General features: G+C 36.1%; 2 protein-coding genes and 1 long non-coding RNA gene across 4 annotated transcripts; 2 read left to right on the plus strand and 1 right to left on the minus strand.

Moving 5' to 3' along the window:
* Positions 1–1,282: 1,282 nt before the first annotated feature.
* On the plus strand, positions 1,283–4,636 carry LOC137712787 (BTB/POZ domain and ankyrin repeat-containing protein NBCL-like). The gene is made up of 3 exons (XM_068451949.1): positions 1,283–2,169; positions 3,117–4,090; positions 4,379–4,636. The coding sequence occupies exons 1-3, from the start codon at positions 1,672–1,674 to the stop codon at positions 4,419–4,421; spliced, it is 1,515 nt and encodes a 504-aa protein (XP_068308050.1). The 5' UTR covers positions 1,283–1,671; the 3' UTR covers positions 4,422–4,636.
* A 6,885-nt stretch (positions 4,637–11,521) lies between these two features.
* On the plus strand, positions 11,522–12,137 carry LOC137712836 (uncharacterized). Its single transcript, XR_011065248.1, has 3 exons — positions 11,522–11,562; positions 11,642–11,741; positions 11,926–12,137. It is a non-coding gene; the product is annotated as an uncharacterized lncRNA (long non-coding RNA).
* Positions 11,665–19,560, minus strand: LOC137712835 (L-galactono-1,4-lactone dehydrogenase, mitochondrial-like). Of its 2 annotated transcripts, none has more exons than XM_068452008.1 (7): positions 18,786–19,560; positions 18,099–18,349; positions 17,466–17,651; positions 14,490–14,892; positions 13,294–13,434; positions 12,806–12,980; positions 11,665–11,777 (listed from the first exon to the last, which is right to left on the minus strand). In XM_068452008.1, the coding sequence occupies exons 1-6, from the start codon at positions 19,443–19,445 to the stop codon at positions 12,822–12,824; spliced, it is 1,800 nt and encodes a 599-aa protein (XP_068308109.1). In that variant the 5' UTR covers positions 19,446–19,560; the 3' UTR covers positions 11,665–11,777; positions 12,806–12,821. The 2 variants fall into 2 exon arrangements, with proteins under 2 accessions (XP_068308109.1, XP_068308107.1); XM_068452006.1 differs by lacking the exon at positions 11,665–11,777 and adding an exon at positions 11,923–12,061 and having other exon boundaries at positions 18,786–19,559.
* Between the last annotated feature and the right edge of the window lie 3,937 nt (positions 19,561–23,497).

Here is a 23,497-nt window from a genome sequence, read left to right on the forward strand (position 1 = left end):
AAATATTTTTAAATCCCACAAAATCAAACGTACCAAAATAATTTTTTCTTTTAGTACGTTAAGAGAAAATAGGATTGAGAATAATATAAACATACCAATACGTAATGTGTACAAAATAAAACGTACCAAAATAAGTTTTTCTTTTAGTACGTTAAGAGAAAATAGGATTGAGAATAATATAAACGTACCAATACACAATGTGTACAAAATAAAACGTACCAAAATAAAATTAATGTACCAATATTAACAATATGTATCAAATCAAACATACCAAAATTGCAAATAAACGTACCAATTAATGATTTTTGTAAATTCAAACATACCCGCAGATAATATATACATAATGTATTGTACCTAATAATAATTCGTCAACAACTATACTTCAAAAAAACAGCAAAATATATATATATATATATAATTTCACCAAAAAAATTTTAAAAATTACACGAAGCTTTTATGTTGATCAACAACTATTTGAAAGAAAAAAAAAACATTTGAAAAAAGAAATAACATTAAATGTTTGCATAACAAAATTAAAAAAAAAATTGTCATCCAAAAAACATATCTGGAAGAAGAGAAAATATAGTTTAATTACTATATCTCCACTAAATAAGGAAACGTGCATCATACAGATAAAATGATAAATTCAAAAATTATTTTAATTTAAAAAACATATAATAATGACATGTAATTTAACTTGAGGTGATTATTGGTCAAAACATTTTAATCAAATTTTTAAAAAGCACAAATGTTTAATTTAAATGATATAAAAAAACTGTAGTGAATTCTAATTTTCTTAATTAAAAAAAAAAATACAGTTACTCGAAATGATAGGACTAAATTAAAGATTATCCTCCGATTTGAAAGTGCAATTTTGGTTATAATGCTGTAGTGCATGAAAGCAACCATAGTACCATTGGCTACATCAAGTAATGTCCTACTAAGAACAATCAAAAGATTAACTGCTATAAAGGGCAGTCTAAACTTTGCCTTATATGATTGAGAAAGTTAAACATCCAGAGATAATTGAGCTAAAAGTGGTTCGGACCTCATTAGTCCATTAAACATCTAGCTGCAGTCAACACAAATCAGAAAAATATGATATCCTATTATTCTATATCCCCCACTTCTATAAAAGGGTGAAAATTTTAATTCAATTTTCTGACAACTCATTTTATATTGAGGTAATTACTGTAACTAGGGTTATTGCTAATCATCCATATAAACTATATAATAAACCTTTTGCTGATTTCCTGTTCTTCCATTCCTCTCTACCCCTGACCCCTCCCCATCATTTTCTCCCCTTTCCCATCATTTTTTTTAACTAATCAATTATTTATTCTATTAATGATTTATTTTTAAATACCCCAGCCGCCCAGAACAGCCACCCAAATTGCTCTCTCTCCAAAATATCTACCAACACACACAAACACAATATCACTCCATTGAGACAAAAGAATCTGTCAAAAAACATTAACAGTAGAGAGAGAGAGTTCATCTTCTTCATCACATCCTTCAACAACAAAACCAATTGATCCTGAAAGAAAAAAATTACAGATAAAAATGAACCCATTACTGTTTTAGCCCCTCTTTTCAACAATCCCTACCTTTCTCTCTCAACCCTAAAACAGTTTGTGAATAATTACCACCATATCCAAAAAGCATCATATCATGAGCAGCCTTGAAGAGTCTCTAAGATCTCTGTCCTTAGACTACTTGAATCTGCTCATCAATGGCCAAGCCTTCAGTGACGTCACCTTCAGCGTCGAGGGTCGTCTCGTCCACGCCCACAGGTGCATCCTGGCAGCCCGGAGCCTCTTCTTCCGGAAATTCTTTTGTGGGCCTGACCCACCGTTGGGTCTAGACCCCTCGGGGTCCAGGATGAGTCCCGGTGGCACATCGTCATCGTATCACCGGGGGTCAGGTAGTTCACCGCAGCAGCAGCAGGTGATACCGGTGAACTCGGTGGGGTACGAGGTGTTCTTGTTGCTGTTGCAGTTCTTGTACAGTGGACAGGTCTCGATAGTGCCTCAGAAACATGAGCCGAGGCCTAATTGTGGAGAGAGAGGGTGTTGGCACACGCATTGCACCTCCGCCGTTGATCTTGCCCTTGACACTCTTGCTGCCGCTAGATCCTTTGGCGTTGAACAACTTGCATTGCTCACTCAGGTACCACTAGTCTCTCTAACTTCTCTCTCTCCCCCCTCTCTCTCCCTCTGCTCCCCCTCTTTCTCACTTTTTCTCTTGGTTCTTCTGTGTGTGCAGTCTTATGTTTAGTGGGTTTTGGGAATTTCTACAATTCTTGGGTTTTGATTTTGTATTTGGGAAGTAAAAGCTTTTCTTCTTTTTCTATTATTTTCATTTTCTTTTTGGTACTGGGATTTCTCTCTCTGTCTCTCTCTTTCTCTCTCTTTCACATCATTTGTTCTTGTTCAGTTATAATTGAAATTGGGATCTTCCCCTTTCCAATCCCAGTTCTTTTTTCCCCTCTCAATTTGTGTTTTTATTTCCTCCATATAAAGTAGCAAAGGCTTAACTAATTTATTTATTTTTTCAAGCATTTGATCCAACCATACTACTTTTTCTTCTATAGTAGTGTGTTAATAATCCATAGGCATCTCTCTTCTTCTTCTTCCTCTTCTTCAGGATATTATTCATGATTAAGGAGCATTACAATCTTCAATAAAAACATCCCAAAAAAATCAGGAGGTTTTTCCAACCAAAAAGACAAAAAATCCAACAAATGTTTTTTTTCTTCCTTCTTGATTTCATGTACCATTTCAATTTTCTTGAATTGGGTTTTTTTCCTTTCTTTTAAATGCACATCATGACTTTCTAAATTTAGATCTTGATATCCAGTCTTGTCTTTCCACAGTAAACACTACAAATCCATCCCAAACATTCACTTTCCTCGTTTGGTTTAACTGGATAAACGATTACAAAATTCAAGAAAAAGACTAAAACATCCCATCACTTTATCAATACAAATATTGTTAATGTACAAAAAAATCCCAAAAGTGCATATATCTAATCTATATATCTCAATAATGAAATTCCAACTAGTAGTACCATTAACATCATTATATAAAATGTCCTTGTTTTTTTGGGTTTTACAGAAGCAATTGGCTAGCATGGTGGAAAAGGCCTCCATTGACGATGTGATGAAAGTCCTATTAGCTTCCAGGAAACAAGACATGCATCAGCTTTGGACAACGTGCTCTCACCTTGTTGCCAAATCTGGCCTCCCACCAGAAGTCCTTGCCAAGCACCTCCCCATCGATATCGTGGCCAAAATCGAAGAGCTTCGTCTCAAATCCTCCATTGCCCGCCGTTCAATGATGCCTCATCACCACCATCATCACCACCATGACCTCGGGGCAGCTGCGGATCTTGAGGACCAGAAAATCCGTAGAATGAGGCGGGCATTGGACTCGTCAGATGTCGAACTTGTCAAGCTCATGGTAATGGGGGAAGGCCTAAATCTCGATGAGGCATTGGCATTACACTATGCAGTCGAAAATTGCAGCCGGGAAGTTGTGAAAGCGTTGCTAGAACTTGGTGCAGCTGATGTAAACTACCCGGCAGGGCCAGCCGGCAAAACCCCGCTTCACATTGCTTCCGAAATGGTGTCTCCGGACATGGTGGCAGTCCTACTCGATCACCACGCTGACCCAAATGTCCGAACGGTCGATGGGGTTACTCCTCTGGACGTACTCCGAACCCTAACTTCAGATTTTCTATTCAAGGGGGCTGTCCCGGGACTAACCCACATTGAACCTAACAAGCTCAGACTCTGCCTTGAGCTCGTACAGTCCGCTGCTCTTGTTCTTTCACGCGAGGAAGGCAACAGCAATGCAAACAACAATCCTAATTCTTCGAATTCCACGGCGATTTACCCACCACTAAGCGATGATCACCATAGCAGTGGCAGCAGTGGCAGCAACATTGGGAACCTTAACTTGGATTCTAGGTTGGTGTATCTGAATCTTGGAGCAGCTCATCAAATGGGGTCTAGAAATATGGAGGGCCATGATCATCAAGATCATGATCATCATCATAGGGCGCAAAGTGGTTGTGACCCATCAACAATGTACCACCACTCTCACGACTACTAGTACTACGTAGCTATATTATTAGCTAATTAAGACTCGTGATCATCACTTATAATAATATTATTATTATTTTATATCTTTTTAATTATATGCATCCCCTCTTGGATGGCGAAGGAGAAAGAGTCGTCAAAATTCATGAAATATGATCTTATTTAGTCTAAGGAGATTAATTAATCGGTGGTGGGTTAATTACATGTTTTGATTTCTTCTCTTTGTTTCTTTCTATTGTCTCTGTTTTGTATGGTTGTGTCTGTATTTTTTTGTAGGGTTTTCGTTCATCTTCATATGAAATTGGAGGCATTGGGGTGAATGTTGATGAGACATTTGGAGAATCTAAGATCTTTGCTAATGCAATGCATGGGGTGGATGGAGATCGGAAACGCAGGTCAATCTTTTCTTTTCAACCTCTTTGGTTTGGCCTGTCATCTCCTTTGTATTTATTGATCTATCTAATTTCATCGCGTATTTATTATGCTCCATATATTTTCTTGTCCCCCACCCACCTCTCATCATCCCTCAATGCATATTATATTCGCATTATTCGATATTATTTAAGTTAAAAAAAAATATCATCATTTCACGAGCTAAATCAGTATAATAATTCATTATAAAATGTTTCATATCCGACTAAATGGTTGAGGCATTATTATTTTTTTAATTTAATTATGTATATAAATATGAATTGGGTATCATATGGTAGGGGTATCTTGCTAGTTTTTTTTTGTCTAAATTTTATTAATTTGTAAGGCATTGTTTGGACAAGAGTCACTTGACACAGGGAATTTTAGGGAAACGAGCTGTCTCGTCTTATGTGCAATAAGCTGTGTGAAAGAAAGTTTTGTTTAGCTGTGATTTTGGCTAATTAAATTATTTTTAAAAAGGAGGTATGAGAACACATTGCTGTGGACAAATTGAGTGGTTGTCTTGCATGAATGCAACAATTGAGTGTGACAGCACCCTACAGACTACTGGAGACTACTTAAATATGTATATGTATATATACATATTTATATATATACACACATATAATTTTTTTTTTTCCATGAAAATCTGTCCCGATTCCTTCGTTTGTAATTCTAAATTTCTAATCCTCTTTTTTGTCTCCCAATACCTTACCGATTTTCTTATATATGCAGAGTTAACATGCATGCTTCCACAAAGCTTACAGCTAAAACCCTAGTTTTTTTGTTGTACCATATGGCGGTGACTGGTCTCTTTCTAGATGTAGAACCCTAAATTATTTAGCTACACTGTCGTCTCTCCTGTATTGTACAGGATTCTTTGTTATATTCCTTTTGAAATAATTTTTTGGTTAATTTTTCTGTCTTTCATCAACTTCGAATTAAAAGAAACTAACGATATAATAAAGAAGAAACGGTGTTTCTTGCACTCAGTAATCTATGCCGATTTACTTGGGAAAACTGCCCTACAAATCACAATAAAATCTTAATTATATTTGGTAATTTAGTAGAATAAGGAAGATAAATCATGCCTTAATCTAATTGAGAACTCGTGAGGACCAAATGCATATTAACCACAAAATCAAAACCAACTAAAAATTAGGTTGTTACTCTGGAGTGCTATCTTCATGATATTAGGTTGTTAGCTGATCAAATTGGCGTAGTTCAGTTTCTTTTTGTTCGTAGTTTAAGGGATATGGCAGCTCACAAGGTTGCTGCATTTACTGCTCTGCATGGGATTGGTCCAGAATTCTTGTTTAATACCCTTACAAAGGATGTAAACGTTTCTATTCATTTTTAATAAATTCTACTCTTTTGACCAAAAAAAAAAAAAAAAAAAAAAGAAAACCTTAAAATCCATGAACCATTGGATTACTCATTTTCTTGTTTTTGATTGATTAAGTTGTCAAATATTTTAAGCATTTGGATCTAAACTAATATAATCATGTTGTCAATTAGAATTTGTCTGGTATCCTTCTTGGATTCAATTTTTTGTTTTTAAAACTATTGAGTATTAAGTAATTTAACTACATTCATTATTTTCAAAAGAAAAATTAGATCCGAGAAGAAGGAACCATACCCTTAGCTTCCTGCTTGATTCCACCATTTTAATGCATGCGTATGAATATTGGAGAACAATCTAACGATATAATGAGTGTGGAAAAAATAACAAGTGATCTAATAAGTGCATATACTGATATACGAATTGACATTTGAGCTGAAGATTTCGGGTATCAAGATACATATATACATATTTACGATGAGTAATGCTAGGGAAACCATTTGATGCAAGGCATCCAGGGAAAATAGAAGGAACATGGGGAATCACTCAATTAGGGGCAACGGAATTACTTACATCGCTAATTGTGAATTCACTTAACACAGCCAAGCCAAATGCTTGACTATAGAAAGAGGAAACAATCACTCACTTCAATTGCACATAGTGAATATATTTTTCAATTCATTCAAATCTCTCCTTCAAGGCTTTCTAGTACATTATTTATAACCTCTACAAATTAATAGACCTCAAGTTTCTATGATATCCTTACAACTCCCAAAATAACTTGAGAAATTTTTATGGGACAAATATTTCAAACTTAAATATAAGGTTTAGACTTCCAATATGCATGGGTTGTCAATTAACAGACTATAGTTACTACATCACCATCTATTGAAACTATATTTTATAAACCACATAACGTGAATATTGATGATTGAATTATACTTGATTAATGAGGTTATTTTATATTAGTGACGATGATGCTAGAGAGACAATCTACTTGAACAATATTTTTGTAGACAACATAATGTAGCAATCATCAACCGCCACATCTCCCTAACATTTTTTATTGGTAACACATCATATTTTATGGTCTAACTAGGTTGTCTCTCTAGTATTTTTCATTTATATATATTTTTTCTAGCCTTTAGGCATACGTGAATATATTGTTTGTATCTCTCCTTACTCAGTTGTATGTGAATGAAAATGTTTATGTGTTATTATTTCCTTAAATTGTTGTTACAATGGTCACCCTTTCTACTCACTCTAACTAGGCATCAAATTAAGCAATAACTAATTAAGAAACTGAGAGATATTATGTAACATAATAAATAAAATAAAAAAATTGGGGTCAAATAACATGACCAAACAGTACCTGAGCATAGGCTCATCATTTCGTAAGTAACTACGTGAGATTGGATTAGAATGAATAATTTTTTAATTTTAAGGTATGTTTAGAGAAGAATTAAAAAAATATTTCTAATTAGAGGACAAAAGATAGATTAATCATGAAGAAAACTTATATCCTTAAATTTACATGTATGTAATACGCTTCTAATTACCCAAATAAAAAAAATTATTTACTTGTATTTTGAATATGCCCTTAAACTAAAAAATTTATATAGTTATCCCAACTCAATCCTACGTACATACTGAAGGAGCACATTGTTTCTTGTTGAAGTGATAATATTACTAATTTTTCTGGACGTATATATGGTGAAGTCATTTCTTGGTCAAAACTGTGTCAGTATTACCAAAAACTTTTTGAATATTATTATTAAACAATTCTCACATGTTAGCATTGAGTACTACGGTATGTGATATTCTTCTTTATTTGTAAGTGAAATATTTTATGTTCGATTCTCGCTAATAGCGAATTTGAACCACATTATTGCTAGTCCATTGTAAGACTAAGTCCGCCCCTCTCCCTTAGAGTAGATAATATCGTTTGTCTTGAAAATAAAATCTATAAATGGGACTTATAGCAGGAATAAGAATGAGAAATAATAATAGAAAAAAGAAATAATAGTAAGAAATTTAATTTTTATAATAAATCTTATTATTAAAGAGATCATTATTGATAGTAGAATAACCCAAAACTTAAGAAATTGCACTTATTTTAATAAAACCGGATTATTCCTACTATTAGCTCTAAAAGTTGGATTTATATGAAGTTTCTCGTTTCTTTGAGGGATAATGCTAGGGAAACCAAAATTTTAAACCAAATGATATGGTTGTGAATAATTAGATTATTAATCAAGCGTCAAATGAAAATTAGTTACTGACATGGTTCGAACCACGTCGCCATGCAATGGCTCAACTATTTTCCATCACTATGGTAAATGGCCACTTGTGATTATTACGTTGATTAATATGTTTATTTCCTATTAGTGACACATTTTCCTAAAATATTAGTCTCCTTAGCATTATCCTTCTTTGATATGGATAAAAATGAAGAACATTTTGTACGATGTAGATATAAGCCAGAAGTTAATGCAAGAAATTCAACTTTTCTCTTTTTTTTTTAATTTTTTTTTTTTTTATTTTATTTATTCTTTCCTTCATCTGTCCAAGAAAATGGTAAGTATCTAGCTCCTAACTAATATTCCGAAATCCTTACACAATCCCCAAAACTTATTTAACTTCTCTGCAACTGACTACCATCATCCATAAGTAGTGATCAATATTGTCATAAAAATTGGTAGAAGCGTGATAAGATTTCTCGTGTTGCACTTCTCTGCAACACGAAGAAGTAAACGTCTACCAGTTATAAGCCTTTAACATTAATGTTATTCTTAACCTAGCTAGCATACATAGCATAGTTACATAATTAGCGAAGTACAAGAAGAAGAAAAAGAGAAGAAAAAAAAAAAACCATGACATTATATTTAATTAGTCATTCTTTGTATCTTATGTAACATCTCATTTTACCATTTACACTGTATTATGTTTGACTTTTACTCCGGTATTCCATTTTTATGTCCCACGTTACTGCATTTTATCAAATTGGTTGTAAGTGACGTTAGTTTCACAGACATGCCAGAGGCTCGTTGATCTTTTCAACTTGTTTTGACCGTTAGAACATCTAAAACTGCAAATATAACCCACGCACGAAAAACAAAACCCCTCCAAATTAAGCAAATTCCCTCCTTGGAAACCCTATGTGGCTACAATCTTCCAAATTGTCACTAAAACCAACAATTTCTTTAGCCTATCTATATATTTACTGATGACAAGACCAAATTAGAGACAAATGCCATGTGGGTAAAACTAAGACTTTTTTAACTTAGTTGATGGAATGGTGTAAAGTAGGACAGAGAAAAGAACATGAGTAAAGTGAGACAAAATAAAATGTACAAAATAAATAAAAATTTTGTATAGAGAATCATATAGAGATTTTTTTTTTTTTTTTTTTTTTATTTCTTGTGGAACCAAAGAGTGATAACTTACTTTCATGCAGACTAATGGGATGGTAATACCATATGGTTGGAAAAATCAACAGAATGGAAAATAGTTTGACAATGTGCCAATTTGGTATCACTAAATTGCATCAGAGTTTGAGCTGACGTGCATGCCATCCGAACGTAGGGTTTAGCATATTCATGTTGTATAGGGTGTTGCTTCTGCGGTTGCTTGGACATTTGAAAGAACAGAGACCCATCAAGATTTTAAACTAAAAATCCCATGGGACTCGGAGAGGACTTTAATTATGTGTTAAGCATGCAGCCAGCTTAGCTTCTCACTGTGCAATCTGCAGTGATAAAACTAATCAATTTATGTAAAATAAATGGAATTAAAGAGCTTAAAGTTTCTCGCTAGATAAACAATTATCTCTCGGGTCATGGCCTTAGGTCATCTCCAATCAAAAGGGTTAAATATAATCTCGTACAGAATTATAGCCTTGCAAAATATTACTTTTAAATGTACAGTGTCAATGTCATACTCATATATCATCTCTAACCAAAGAGACTAAACATAACCCCCTCAATAATTTATTAGTTTTAAGTTTATATTTTAAATTTATTAGTTAATTGAATTAAATTACCACTTGATGTTTTCAACTTTAGCCGTTGAATTTAAATCAATTATTGCAACTGAGGAGTTGGGCCTTAAAAAATGGTTAAGAGGGGGCTATATTTGGCCAATATGATGTCCTTTCATCCAAATAATGGTTTGAGAGGCTCTATACAGTTATAGTCTAGCCAACATTTGGACTTCATACAGTTATAGTCTAGCCAACAGTTGTTTTTGAGCAAATCATGTTATTTTATAATTTTTGGACCTTTAGCTCTCTCCGTTAGAAGTGACTCGTTAAGGTGCACATGGCGCATTGTGATCGGAGGATTTAAGACCCTTATCTTTTCCCATCAAGTCATTTCGCCGTTTGACTTGGCCGTGATTATAAGGATTACGTTGGGCCAGCCCTGCTACGCTAATATGCCTATCAAGCCTTGATAGTTCTACGGAACCATTTTGGGCTTTGCTAAGCCTTCGATGCCCGCTAGCTTGGCTGAGCTTGATGCCGTGTTGTTAAGGCCATCTTCAATAGAAAAAGTTAAAAATTTAAAAACTAAAAAATTATTTTATTTGTCGAAAAATTCATCTCTAATTAATAGCTAGACTATAATTTTATGGAGCTCATGATGCCATTATTTGACCAAAAAAGGCATCAAGCTGGCCAACGACTAAATTTGAAAACATGCAACGGTAATTTAATTAAATTAACCAATAAATTTAAAGTATAAAGTTTAGAATAATAAATTATTAAGGGGATATAATTCTGAATGGGACTATGTTTAGATCTTTCGGTTGGAGATGACCTTAGTGTCAGTGCAGGAGGTGATTCTTTAGAAACCTGTGCGGAAACGTCCACAGCATTGTCGAAACCATGTTTTACTTTATTCCAATAGAGCATATATTCTTTGTATAAACTACTTGCCGAGTTCACTAATGAAAAAAATTTAGCATTAGTGTACAACTGTCATGTTCTTACACATTTTCTCAACACTTTGGTACTTTTTATTCTCCTCTTGGGCAAGTAAAGAATCCAAATCAAAAGCAACCCCCATCTCTCTCTCTCTCTCTCCCTCTCTATTTTTTTTTTTATTGAGACTTTCTGTTTGCTTTGGAATTGTATGACGCGGATGAGCCTTGCTTTCTTTCAGTTTTTCTAATGCAAATTTTGGGTCACTAAATCTGTTTGCTGGAAGTGATTATGTAAGGGCTAGAATCACTTTTGACTTTTGAGGCATGAGAAGTGCTTCTCTATAAAATGAGTTAACACTTTCTGATTTTATCGAGAAGCTCATGGGAGGTGGTTCTGCATAAAATCTCCCGAAAGTGATTCTACCCTAAGTTGTTTTAAGGATGCACGACTGACGCCAACTCTTTCCGGAGCCCTTTCTCAAGAATCAAAACCACATGTCAGCTGAGCGGGTCAAAACTAAACCTATGTGAATCATAATATGCTCTTCAAATACATGGACCAACTAGAAGCACTTCACCACCACCTTTAGCAGCCGACCCTTATCCGAATCTTTAATCCAGTATTACAGTGGCCCTCTCTATATATATGCATTCACAGATCAATCACCATAACTTCCACATACAGATTAACACCAGAGTCACCGAGAAAAGTTAGCTTATAGCGTCGCTCGTTTCTTCTCCAAGATGGCCAAGACAGGGACACAAGAGAACCAACCTCCACCAGGTCTCCCATAACACATCCCGTCTTTTTTTGCGCGATAAAATCTCCTTTGGCTCACTGTTTATACTGTTTTGTTTTGAAGGATACCCAACTGCAACCGAGAATCCACCACCTTCCCCAACCGGTGAGAAGTTTAGGCCTCGTACGAAGGCGAAAGGAGAGAGAGGCTTCATTGAGGGATGGTAAGTTTATCCATCAATTTGTATTGTCAATCACCACTGTAGAAAATTTCATGCATCTATGAGCCTCCTATTACCTTACTCAAAAGACAACACTCAAAACTATATCATACAATGAACTAGTACAAAGATTTATGGCAATTTCAAGCTAATCATTTTGTTTCTTTTGTGTTTTGTATTGGTGCAGCCTCTTCGCCTTATGCTGCTGCTGGCTTTGTGAGGAATGCTTCTGAAGTCCTTACGAACACAACTACCATAATAGCTTACTCGTTTTGTATCTCTTCTTATCTTCGGGTGGTTTAGCGGACTGTTTCTATTTGTACCTGCATATTCACATTATTGTAATAATATAGCATCATATTTTCATTCCCTAAGAAATTAAGGTTCATTAACTTTTGATCAGTTGTTTGCCATTGGATAGTGCGAAAAGGCCTATCCTTTCATCCTTTCTCCTTATTCTTTAGGAGAGGTTCCTAAACATGCACCACATATAAGCAACTATTTAAGCTACAACATAGTAGATCAACAAAATTTGAGATAAACCCCCCCCCCCCCTTTGGAATGATTAAAATTATTCTTCACACTATATTTGTACACTACTACTCGGTAAAAAAAAAAAATGCCACGTACAAATAATAAACACAATCCTGATGGATCAGCCTTCAAGATTGAACGTAAAAATCTAACTCAAAAAAATTTGACAGTTCCCAACAATTCAAACAAACATGCAACTGCTATCGAGCAAACTCAAACTGTATTGCTTATTAGAAGGTGGAAACTTAATTATACTTTTTCAGGCAAGCTCCAGAAACAATACTTCTCTCCAATGGCCATCTAGGCCTGAATATCAAAGTCACTATCTTGGATATTGAAGGCTGTGTCAAAAAGGCTTCTGCTTAGTACCATAATCTATAATCTTTATAATGCACCACACCATATTTCAAGATTCCTCTTAATTTTAAAGTCATATTCTTGAGGCTACAGATGCTCAAGGCAGGTTTGGCAAAAAGATTGGAGATAAAATGCATTCAGATTTGAGTAAAAGAACGCACTAATGAAAAACTAACCAATGAAGGATGGCTCTCAGATGGAATCTGATAATGGGAAAAGCTTTTCCAGCTTGTTAATTGAAAGGATCCTGTTAGGGTCCAACTCCCTTCGAGCTTTGTTGTACGCATCAACTGGAAATCGCTTTCTTAGTCTGTCCTGGAGAGCGGCAAGTTCATCCTTGTCCTTTGGAACCTGCACATGACAAACGTGTAAATGCTTGATAAATATAACACCTTGTATTGAGCCAATTTACAGAGATAAATGGGTGGAATTCCTTAGAGGAGGTTGGTAATTAACAAACAATTTTAATCTACATATACTACTCTAGTTGTTCCCATAGAAAGATTGATTGTTAAGGTTGCATTTCGATGACCCTTTTAAAATGTATGACTTTGTGGGTATAGAAAAACAGAAACTTTAAGTCTTCTGGACTTCGTAAAATTAAGGTGGCAACATCTTTTTATAAAGAGATTAAGAAGATAACAGCATAAGATGAATTTAGTACCTCAATCTTAGCCCAGTGTTCATAAGCGGAATACTTATCCCACAACTGTGTCTGGGTCAGTCGCCTGTAGTGAAAAAACTCTTCTGTAATTTCCTTTCTTTGGCGGGGATCTGTTGTAGGAAGGTACATGATTATACCAACCTGTTGCAAAATTAAAAACAGCTTTGACATATGAGCGTTGCAGTTGGTAAAGCATTTTGATAAGAGAGAAATAATTCTCCGAACATGTATACCATTAAGCCCAAAATATAACTCAATCCAAAGGCTGCTTCTAAGGCAGATTTAGAAAGTGATGAAAGAAAAGAGCCACAGGCAACTGAATGTGATTGAAACTTGATGCGGGTTTCAATTTTGGTCAAGCAACCTCTATTGAATCATGGTCCTCAAAAGTTTTACAAATTATTCGTCACCCAAACCAGATTGAGATCTAAAATATGAACGTCAAATCATTATAGCAGTACTAAATATCTAAGGTAGAAGTGTCAGAACCTCAGTGTAACAGGGAGTGATTACTTATATCTTGGTAAGCATATTGAGTCATGTTCTTGTTTGATGTTTAATAATAAACTACAATTTTCTTGATTGGGGAGGGGGTGGAGGAGTGTTGTATTGAGTGTATCCTGCATTTCTCTTTGAGGTTGTTGAATTAGTTAAAGATCATGTTCACCTTACTTGTATTTTCTTTTATATTTACTGATAAAGTTTGGTCTTTTATACAAACACAACATAAATGTCAAGTAGGTTGAATTCATGTATACATGTTATTGTGACCTATCAAGTGGGTTGCATCATGTCATGTCATTATCATTAGAGATGATGATATCGGCTTATTATATGGGTAAATGGGTTCTGGATACAATCCATTTATTAACAGGTTACACAAGTCGTGTTGTGTTACCTATTCAATAAACATGTCATGTTCCTCTTAGGACCTATGACACAAACACCAGTAATAAGCACGAACTTCATCACTAACTCTCAGTTAAACCTAAAGGGAATATCATAATACTAAACCCCGCAAGATTTTTCCCACCAATTAATCTATCAAGCTTTCCTCAGGTATCACTTAAAATACTCTTGTATGCAGGCTCGACAACTGATTCATCTTTTTATACTACTTTCTTACAGCTTTCTGATTCAAATATGGATAAGAAGTAACTCAAGAGATATACGGAAAAATTGGTTCGTCAAATTACCCATGAAAATACATCTTCCTCTCTTGTGCTTGAAGCTGGACTCATGGGGCTCTTAGTGCAGGCTGTCCAGCGCTGCTCTATTGGGGCAGGTGCAGGTATCTCAACCTTCTCAATGAGCTGCTTTAAACCTTCTATGTATTCAAGGTCTTTCATGCTTGGTTTGGCAAGGGTTCCCGCTGGAAAACAAGTCTCTGAAACCCACTGTTGACCACCACAATCAAAACCCAAAATTTCATCACTCCATCCCACTCTGTATCCCTCCGACTTCTTCCAGAACTCAGCCTCAGCTTGGTTAACCTTTACAACGTGATCTTTGTTGAGAGGATCTAGGGCGAGTAGTTTATCTCTTAACTCAGTAAATGAGAGCTCATTTATGTCTACTTCACTCTTATCTGGAACTACTCTGCAAGTAACATGTGTAAATGGTTAATTGCAATGAACAGATGAATCAACATAACAGCAATACAGAGGGGTTTTTTTATATGAAACAAAAAACAATAGGAAAGAGATATCACAATGGAGGACCATGTATCCATTTTATGCAAACGCAATAAGAAAAAGAAAACAACACAACTTATAGAAAAAGAAGAAAAAGGTTTGAACCACCTCCTTAAGGGAGCCAGAGATTCCCAAGATGAAAGCTTTAGGACAAAAATCTGATACTGAAATAATAAACCCATCAATAAAATTCTATATTGTTTCCCTGATAGGAGACAAAATGACCCATCAATCAAATTCTCAAATAAGTACTTTTACTAGAATACACAAAGAATTCTGGAACCAAGATCTTTTATCTTTTCCAAGATACGAAAACAAGATTAAGGATTGAATCAAAGGGAATCCACCATCTCTCTATTACTACGGTTTTAGAAAATATAGACGAAAGTAAAACAATCAATAGAATTTGCGAAGGAAGACACTAGAAGATCACGGATTACAACCATTAGCATTAGATAAAGGGTACAGTATAGGAAACAGAAGGATGAAAGAGCATATTCTGCTATTGTCCTTCCCAAAATCAACTTAAATAAAGATGCAGTCATGATATTCTCAGGAAATAGCCTCCCAAGGACACCTCGAAATCACCACATCAGACCCTGAATAAGCCCAACTGTTTTCATGTAAATCATAGAAGCTTTTTATCTGATTTTGACACAAAGAATTCTTCTCTGAAAGAAATCCCAAAAACCAACTGCCCAGAAAGAAATATTACTCGTATCAAATATTCTCCAAGGTCATACCCGATTTGATTGAGGCTGAGAAACAGAGTTCCAACTAACCAAGTGACCCTACTACTCTTCCCAAATAAATCTCTCATAATTAACCCACCCCTTTCTTTGGGAATCAAACAAAGACGAATAATAAATGGAAATCCTTTCAAGAAATGCTTCTACTATATTAGCCTCCCCCTTTATTATGAAAATTAAAATAAAATCCACTTGTCCCAGCATCCAAATCTCCCATCATCCTCTCAATCTCTGAAGCCTAAAAACTATCACTTCTAAGGTTTCCTCACAATAATGTTCCCTAAGTAAATTGGAGTAGATTTTGAAAAAAGTATTAAGTTGAGGTTTTTTCTCTAAATCTAGGAGTGAGGGTTTATTTACATGTCTATGTATGGTGGAGGGGGTTTCATTAATTATGTATTAGCCAATTGAGGGTTAGTACAAATTAGAATGACAAGTAGAACGCTGGTGTTGTACTAGTAGATAAGGATTGTTATTAGTTTTTCATTAGCCAACTTGAGGGTCAGTTGTGGCTTAGAATGATACAGTTGCCTACTATATAATATGTGTGCTCCTGTAAACAGACGCTCTCATTGAATCAATTGCTTGATCTCGGATATTCATAGTTCTTGATTTTACTAATGAACTTAAGGTAAAAGTTCCCACCATTTCCTGAAGACCATCCCCTATTCTTTCTTACTTGGCCCCATGGAACAGAAAAACCATCATCCTGACAAAACCATACCAACCTAGGACATTGGCTTCTTGGGCAATGATGATTCAACTTCTTCTCCCACTTCCATACTTGATAGAAATAAGAAATCCATTATTATTCAGCTTCAACTCTGATGACATCCAACTGCTTCCAAACAAACAACTCTCTCCATTCTTTTAATTAATCACATCAATCAGAATTATTTCCAACAATACTAAACATCTGGAATCCCAAATGAACATGACACTTCCAAGAATTTTTATTTTTCTTCTATGCAACTCTTCAACAAATGCATGTCTCTCCCTATATCGTCTTCTCTCTTTTATTTGTAAAGATAATCAGGAAAAATTAGAAGATAAAGCATATACTCAGTACACATATAAGAATGTTGAAAGTAAGTCTATCTCTCCTACTCAGTACAAAATTTACAAAGAACTATAACAATAAAAGTCTATCACTCCTACTCAGTACAAATATTTACAAGAGAGATAGCAATATGCAACGCACACCCACCAACATGCATACAGTGTTCCATTGGATGGGATTTCATGACCTTGGTTGATCTTTGTTAAACAAATCCCAACCAAGGCTAACCATGCTTACTGGAGTACATGTTTATGTGTCTATATTAGTTAGTAGGAGAATATTTTTACTAGTTTATAAGCAGACTCTCAAATCTTATAGCCAGTAATAAGAAAACAAGAATTTCAAAGTCAATGAAACTGAAAGAGAGAAATGAAAACAAAATGAGCAGCCATTTAAGAACATGATGAAAAAATATTTGTTGCCCATTATGCCATATTGCTCTAGTAGTACTTTGATGCCTTTACTTGATTGTACTTACAACGTATTCCAAGCCAAGGGAATCTAAAGATAAAGAAAAGACAAAATTGATAAAAGGGAAGGATAGACATTCGGCGTATGCTTATAAAGGGCTCAAAAGATCTAATATCATCACTTTCTTGTCCTTCAGTTCCACAAGAGCAATTATCTTTCTAGATTATGCGGTCGAGCAAGAACAGTGAACAATTTTACCTGTACTTCTGGAGGCACTCTGTGTAGAGATCTCGGACGTGCTGTATGGCTTCATCACTGCTATATTTGGGTTTGAACTTCGGGGGACCTTTCCATTTTGATACAGGGTTACATTTCACAACAACAACAATGTCGGTATATGGAATATAAAGGTACTTCACATGTTTATTCTCGGATAGCAATCTCCTGAAGAGGGAAAGAAAAATATTTCTTAAACAAACAGATGAGAGAGAGAGAGAGAGAGAGAGAGAGAGAGAGAGAGTATTGCAGCTAAGCCTCACTTATCAATGAATTCTGAGATTTAAGAACCATAAGCACATTGGTGCATGCAGTGATCAACAGTTTTTATTTTTCACCACAACATATTGCTCGAGTTCACAAGCCGCTACAATCAAATAACGTTGAGAATAATGTAATTATCTTTCAGCACTCAATCCAAGTGTTTTCACCATCCATTAAAAATGTGTAAAACCCTATTATCAAATTTTATTAGATTGTTGGCTCACTCTATACTTTTCAGCTTCCCATCAATTTGTTGCAATTTGTAAGTATTACTCAGGAGAGATTATGTACTTATTTTTCTGAGTAGAAGACAAATTGATAATTCTACCAAAGAAAGGAATAAAGAGTTACTTATGATTTTTCTTGATCTCTGCCATGGTTGAAACAGTAGTGTGCTCCACAAGCTCCTGTCTATCAACACATTGGATGGTGACTTCAGCAACCACTCCAAGGCCACCAAGGCCACAGCGGGCTAAATAAAACAGCTCTGGATCTTTCTCTTTAGAAACTTCTATTGTTCCCTTAGCAGGAGTGACCATTTTCATGCTGATCACCTGCTCATCGATTGGAGGCAATCTTGCACCAGTACCATGTGCACCAACCTAAAACATATGAGTAACATCATATCATAACTATTTAGAAACATTCAAGATCCCTTGATACCTCCCTATATCTTAACTAGATAATTGATCCTCTCCTTTGTTTTCCCTACACTATCCTAAATAGAAGAAAAAAAACATCCGAAAAGTATCCACACATCAGTATCCTTTTATGGGTTTCGGATTATCAAAATTACAAACCCCAACAGAGCAACACATCCAAGAATAAATATGACTACTTTAAAAATGATCTGGACTACACTCACATATATATCTATCATTGGATATAAATCACTAAACTACAAAGCTGAAACAGACATAAGTTCAGACCATCTTACTTAGCTGATAATGTAGGAGCAAAATACCGATAAAACCGCTATCGTTTCTTCTCAAAAAAAAAAAAAGTACGGATGAATTCCAATGTGAATGCAAAACCCACCTGCAAAATGCCACCAATCTGCTGCTCCCTAATGGAGGCAAAGTTCTGCAGAGTAATCCCATGTTCCTTAATCCCATCCACCAACTGCTGCACTCTTATCCCAGCCTGCACTCTCACCCTCTTCTTCTCCTTATCCACCTCCAAAACCTTATCCATCAGCGCCAAATTGACCATCCCTGCCCTGGACAGTCCAATCCCATTCGGCGACAATCCGGACCCAACTGGGCGAATCCGGGTTTTCTTCTCGTGGGCATCCTTCACGACCTTCTCCAGCTCCTCAAGCGTTTCGGGCTGGTGGAAAACCCTGGTCTGGACCTCGTGGGTCCCGCTCCAGTTGGAGACCGTGTGGAGGTCCTCCGGCAGCGGAGCATACCGGAAAATCTGGGCTTTTTTGTGCTTGGCGTTTTCGGGGAAAGGGAAGGAGTAGTAGGTGGCGGCGGCGCTGAACAGGACGAGGGCGGTGTAGCCCAAGTACTTGCGGAGCTCGGAGGCTGAGGAAGATGGTGCCGGCGATGACGGCGATGAAAGGGTGGATAATGCGCGTGTTGAGCTTACTGGGTTCAGTGGGTTTTGAGGGACGGTGGTGGAAGCGACGGCTCTCAGGTTGTTGTGGTGGTGGTGGGACTGGACGGAGCGTCCGAGAGTGAGAGCTCTGAGCATTTTTACGTTTTGTTTTTTTAAATTTTCCTTTTGTCCTTTTTTCGTTTCGTTTTTCTACTTCTTCTGTATTTCTTTCTTTATTTTCCTTTTATCAAACTATTTCTTTTCTTTTGGGGAGATGGTGAGTTTGGGTTTATTCGTCAATGTGAGTTTTTTTTTTTTTTTTTTTTTTTTATCAAACGATAAATTTTAGTAAATTAGTTACCGATAAGATTTGAATAACACCGTCATATAAGAGCTCAACACATTACCTAGTAAAGAGCCGCTTGGGGTTTTTCTTACTTTTGGATTTAGACCATTTATAAGATGGAATTTGCTAGTTATATATCCACGTCCATAACTTTTAATTTTTTGCTATTAGATCCTTGTTGGGCGCATCCAACGTTTTATTTTTTATTATTCTTTTTTTTTTTTTAAACAAGCGGTATTATTTAATTAGGAAGCTTTAATGAAAATGATTTGAGCTCGTTGCAGTCATATCGGACTAGGAATGTGTTGTGTAAATCTTAGCATATCTAAGAGTATCTTGTAATTACCTATAAGAAGTTGACAACCTATTAAAAGATGTAATCATATAAGGGTAAGAATTCTACCCTTCCTAGTACTATAAAGACATAAGGGGATGATACAACACACACCTCAACATTAAATCTCTCTCTTTCTCTCTTGTTGCCGCCGGCCCCATCTCTCTCTATTCCTTAGATCGCTCAGTTAATTAGGCCTACAACACATTATCAGCACGCTCTTGCCAGAAGTTATGGAACTGAAGGATCGTAAGAGGACGCTAACTTCTACAAATTCTACCCTTCCTACTACTATAAATAAGGCATAAGGGGATGACAAAATACACACCTCAAGATTAAATCTCTCTATTTCTCTCTTGTTGCTGCCGACCCCCTCTCTCTCTATTCCTTAGATCGCTCAGTTAATTAGGCCTACAGTGGAACTAAGTTTATTAAAAAAAAAAACATCTACTAACTTTATTTAATGTAAATGGCTAAAAAATTAATGAAAAATGACAAAATATAATATAATAAAGAAAAATACTTAAACCTCATAACTAAGAATCAACCCCACATGCAAAACCAATTTTCTTTTTCCAGCAATACCCCTGACAGAAGACCCATTCCGTTAGTTAATCTTACTACCTTATTAAACATGAAATGATTATATGGACTCCACCGTCCCCACAAAACTTTGTTTTTGTTTAAAGGAAACTTCCTTTTCCTTTACTTATGCTCCAATCACCATTCAAATTCAATGATAATGGTTTCTTACTTTCAAATTAACCCAAGGGAATATGTTAGGGAGTTACAATAGTTAATGACACTAATTATAGAATATTGGCCAATTGTCCGTTATGTTGTAACTCTATATTTATGTGTATATTTATGGTTTTTAAGATGTAATCGTAGAGTATTAGCTACTCACTATATATATATACTGTATATTGATGGTGTAATAATCAAGGAAAATCAATTTCTACATGGTATCAAGTTTCTAACAAGCCTCGTTTGATCCTCATTCTTTGTGTTCTCTCTCTCATGGCTTCTTCCTCCATGTTTCATCCTCTCTCTATTCCCAACATTTCTCATCTTGTTTTTGTGAAACTCACTGGCACCAATTATCTAATATGGGAAAGGCAAGTCAAACCTTTCCTTCTTGGTCAAAATCTTTGGTGTTTTGTTGATGGTTTTTTCCCATGTCCACTTGCCACTCTTGCTCCCACTTACTCTTCTGACAAGTCCTCTGACCCTCCAACTGCATCACAAGATTCACAACCTAATCCTGATTACTTTTCTTGGTTTCAAACTGATCAAAGTCTGATCAGCATTCTTCGTGCCACGTTGTCTGAAACTATTCTTCTTTAAGTGGTTGGTCTCTCTACCTCCAAGGATATTTAGGATTGTCTTCAACAGAACTTTTCGCAGCAATCTCTTGCTAATGGGGCTTAACTGAAGTTTCATCTTTTCTCTATCACAAAAGGTACCAAGTCGATCTCCGACTACCTTGCTCTTGCTAAGAATCTTGCGAATCAACTGATTGCCATCAATGACCCTGTATCCATTCTGATTTGGTCACTTTTGTTCTTCGTGGTTTAGGTCCCGAATATGGCATGCTTGTTACGGCTATTCTCCATTTCATGCCACTGCCTAGTTTTTCTGATCTTCGAGCTCGTCTTTTATTCTTTGAGGCTCAACAAGAGTTGACCGTGCAGATGATTGCCAACGCTCAATCAAGTACTTTTCTCTCTGCTCGTAATCCACGCAGACCCTGCACCCCTTGAACCCGTGTTCAACCCACTTGTTTTCTTGCTGTTACCTCTGCACAGGGATATGGTCATGTCCGCCCGCCACTCAACCCGGCTCATTCTCAAGGCCTCTTAGGTCATTCGCCTCCTCTTCGGCAATGCTAGAATTGCCGACAGCATGGTCATCTTTCTGCTCGGTGTCCTCAACCTCGTGCTTTTGCTGGTATGTATATTGCCTCTTCAACCGACCCCAATTGGTACTTTGATTCTGGAGCTACCAATCATATGACTCATGATGCACGCTCGGCTTCTACCTCAATTCCACAATCTTCTTCTGACCAAGTTGTTATTGGTAACGGCACTTCCCTCCCCATCACTCCTTCTGGTAATGTCTTTTTCACTTCTGGTACTTATGTTTTCCATCTTTCCGATGTCCTTCGTGTTCATTCCTTACATAAAAATCTGTTATCCATTGCTCAATATACTAAAGATTCTCATGTTAGCATTACATTCTTTCCATGCGGCTATACAATTCATGATTTAACCACTGTAGTTCTTCTTTTTCAAGGCCAATGTAAATATGGTCTTTATCCTGTTCTTCCAACGCTCTTGTCTACCTCACCGGTTGCACTTGCTTCTGTAGTTGTGTCGTCTTTCGTTTGGCATCATCGTCTGGGCCATCCGTCCAATAAAGTGCTTCGCACACTTGTTTCTCAGTCCTTTTTAGATTTTAAATGTTTGGCAAGTCAATTTTGTAGCCATTGTGCCTTGGCCAAATCTGTTAGGCTTCTTTTCTCTTCTAATGAACATAGTTCTGTTGCTCCTTTTGAATTAATACATTTAGATGTTTGGATGTCTCCAGTTATTTCTACTTCTGGGTTCCGTTATTATGTGTTATTTACAGATGATTATACTCGTTTCTCTTGGATTTTTCAAATGCATCTCAAATCTGAAGTCTTTGGTCATTTTTCCAGTTTTGTCATGTATGTCAAAAATCAATTCTCTTTGTCCATTGAACAAATCCAAAGTGATGGGGGTAAGGAATATGATAACTTCCAATTTAAGCAATTTTGTGCCGCTAATGGAATTGTGCATCATTTTTCTTGTCCACACACACCTCAACAAAATGGTTTGGCTGAACGAAAGCATCGTCATATCACTGACATGAGTCATACTTTTCTTCTTACTGCTCAAATGCCTCATCATTTATGGGCTGAAGCCTTTTGTACAACTGTTTACTTAATCAATCGACTTTTGACTCCAGTACTTGAATAGGCTTCTCCATATCAAAAATTGTTCTCTCACAATCCAGATTACTCACTCATTTGGACATTTGGGTGTGTATGTTACCCATTTCTTGGTGATTATGTTTCTAACAAATTACAACCCTACTATCTTGAGTGTGTCTTTGTAGGTTACAACGATCGTCATAAAGGCTATCGCTGTCTACATCCTCCTATGGGTCGACTTTACACTTCTCGTCATGTGAATTTTCATGAAGCCAAATTTTATTTTGGTGCTGCTGACCGTTCCACATCTGTCATGAGCACCGACTTTGTCCTTCTATCTGTTGACTTTTGCTTGGACCGAAATTCTTTTCCAAGGCCCACCACTACAACACAAGACTTAAGTCCTATTTTTGTCTCAACTCTAATTCATTAATCAGACCAAACTCCCAATCCCATTAACCAGACTTTTCAACCCATGCCTAGCACCCAGTCTCTCCCCTCTGCAACTTCTTCAGAACCCATCTTGTATCTACCGCCTTCCAGCACCCCTATTCCTGATACATCACCATTCC

Source organism: Pyrus communis, chromosome 13, assembly GCF_963583255.1.
Source record: "Pyrus communis chromosome 13, drPyrComm1.1, whole genome shotgun sequence".
Taxonomy (NCBI): domain Eukaryota; kingdom Viridiplantae; phylum Streptophyta; class Magnoliopsida; order Rosales; family Rosaceae; genus Pyrus; species Pyrus communis.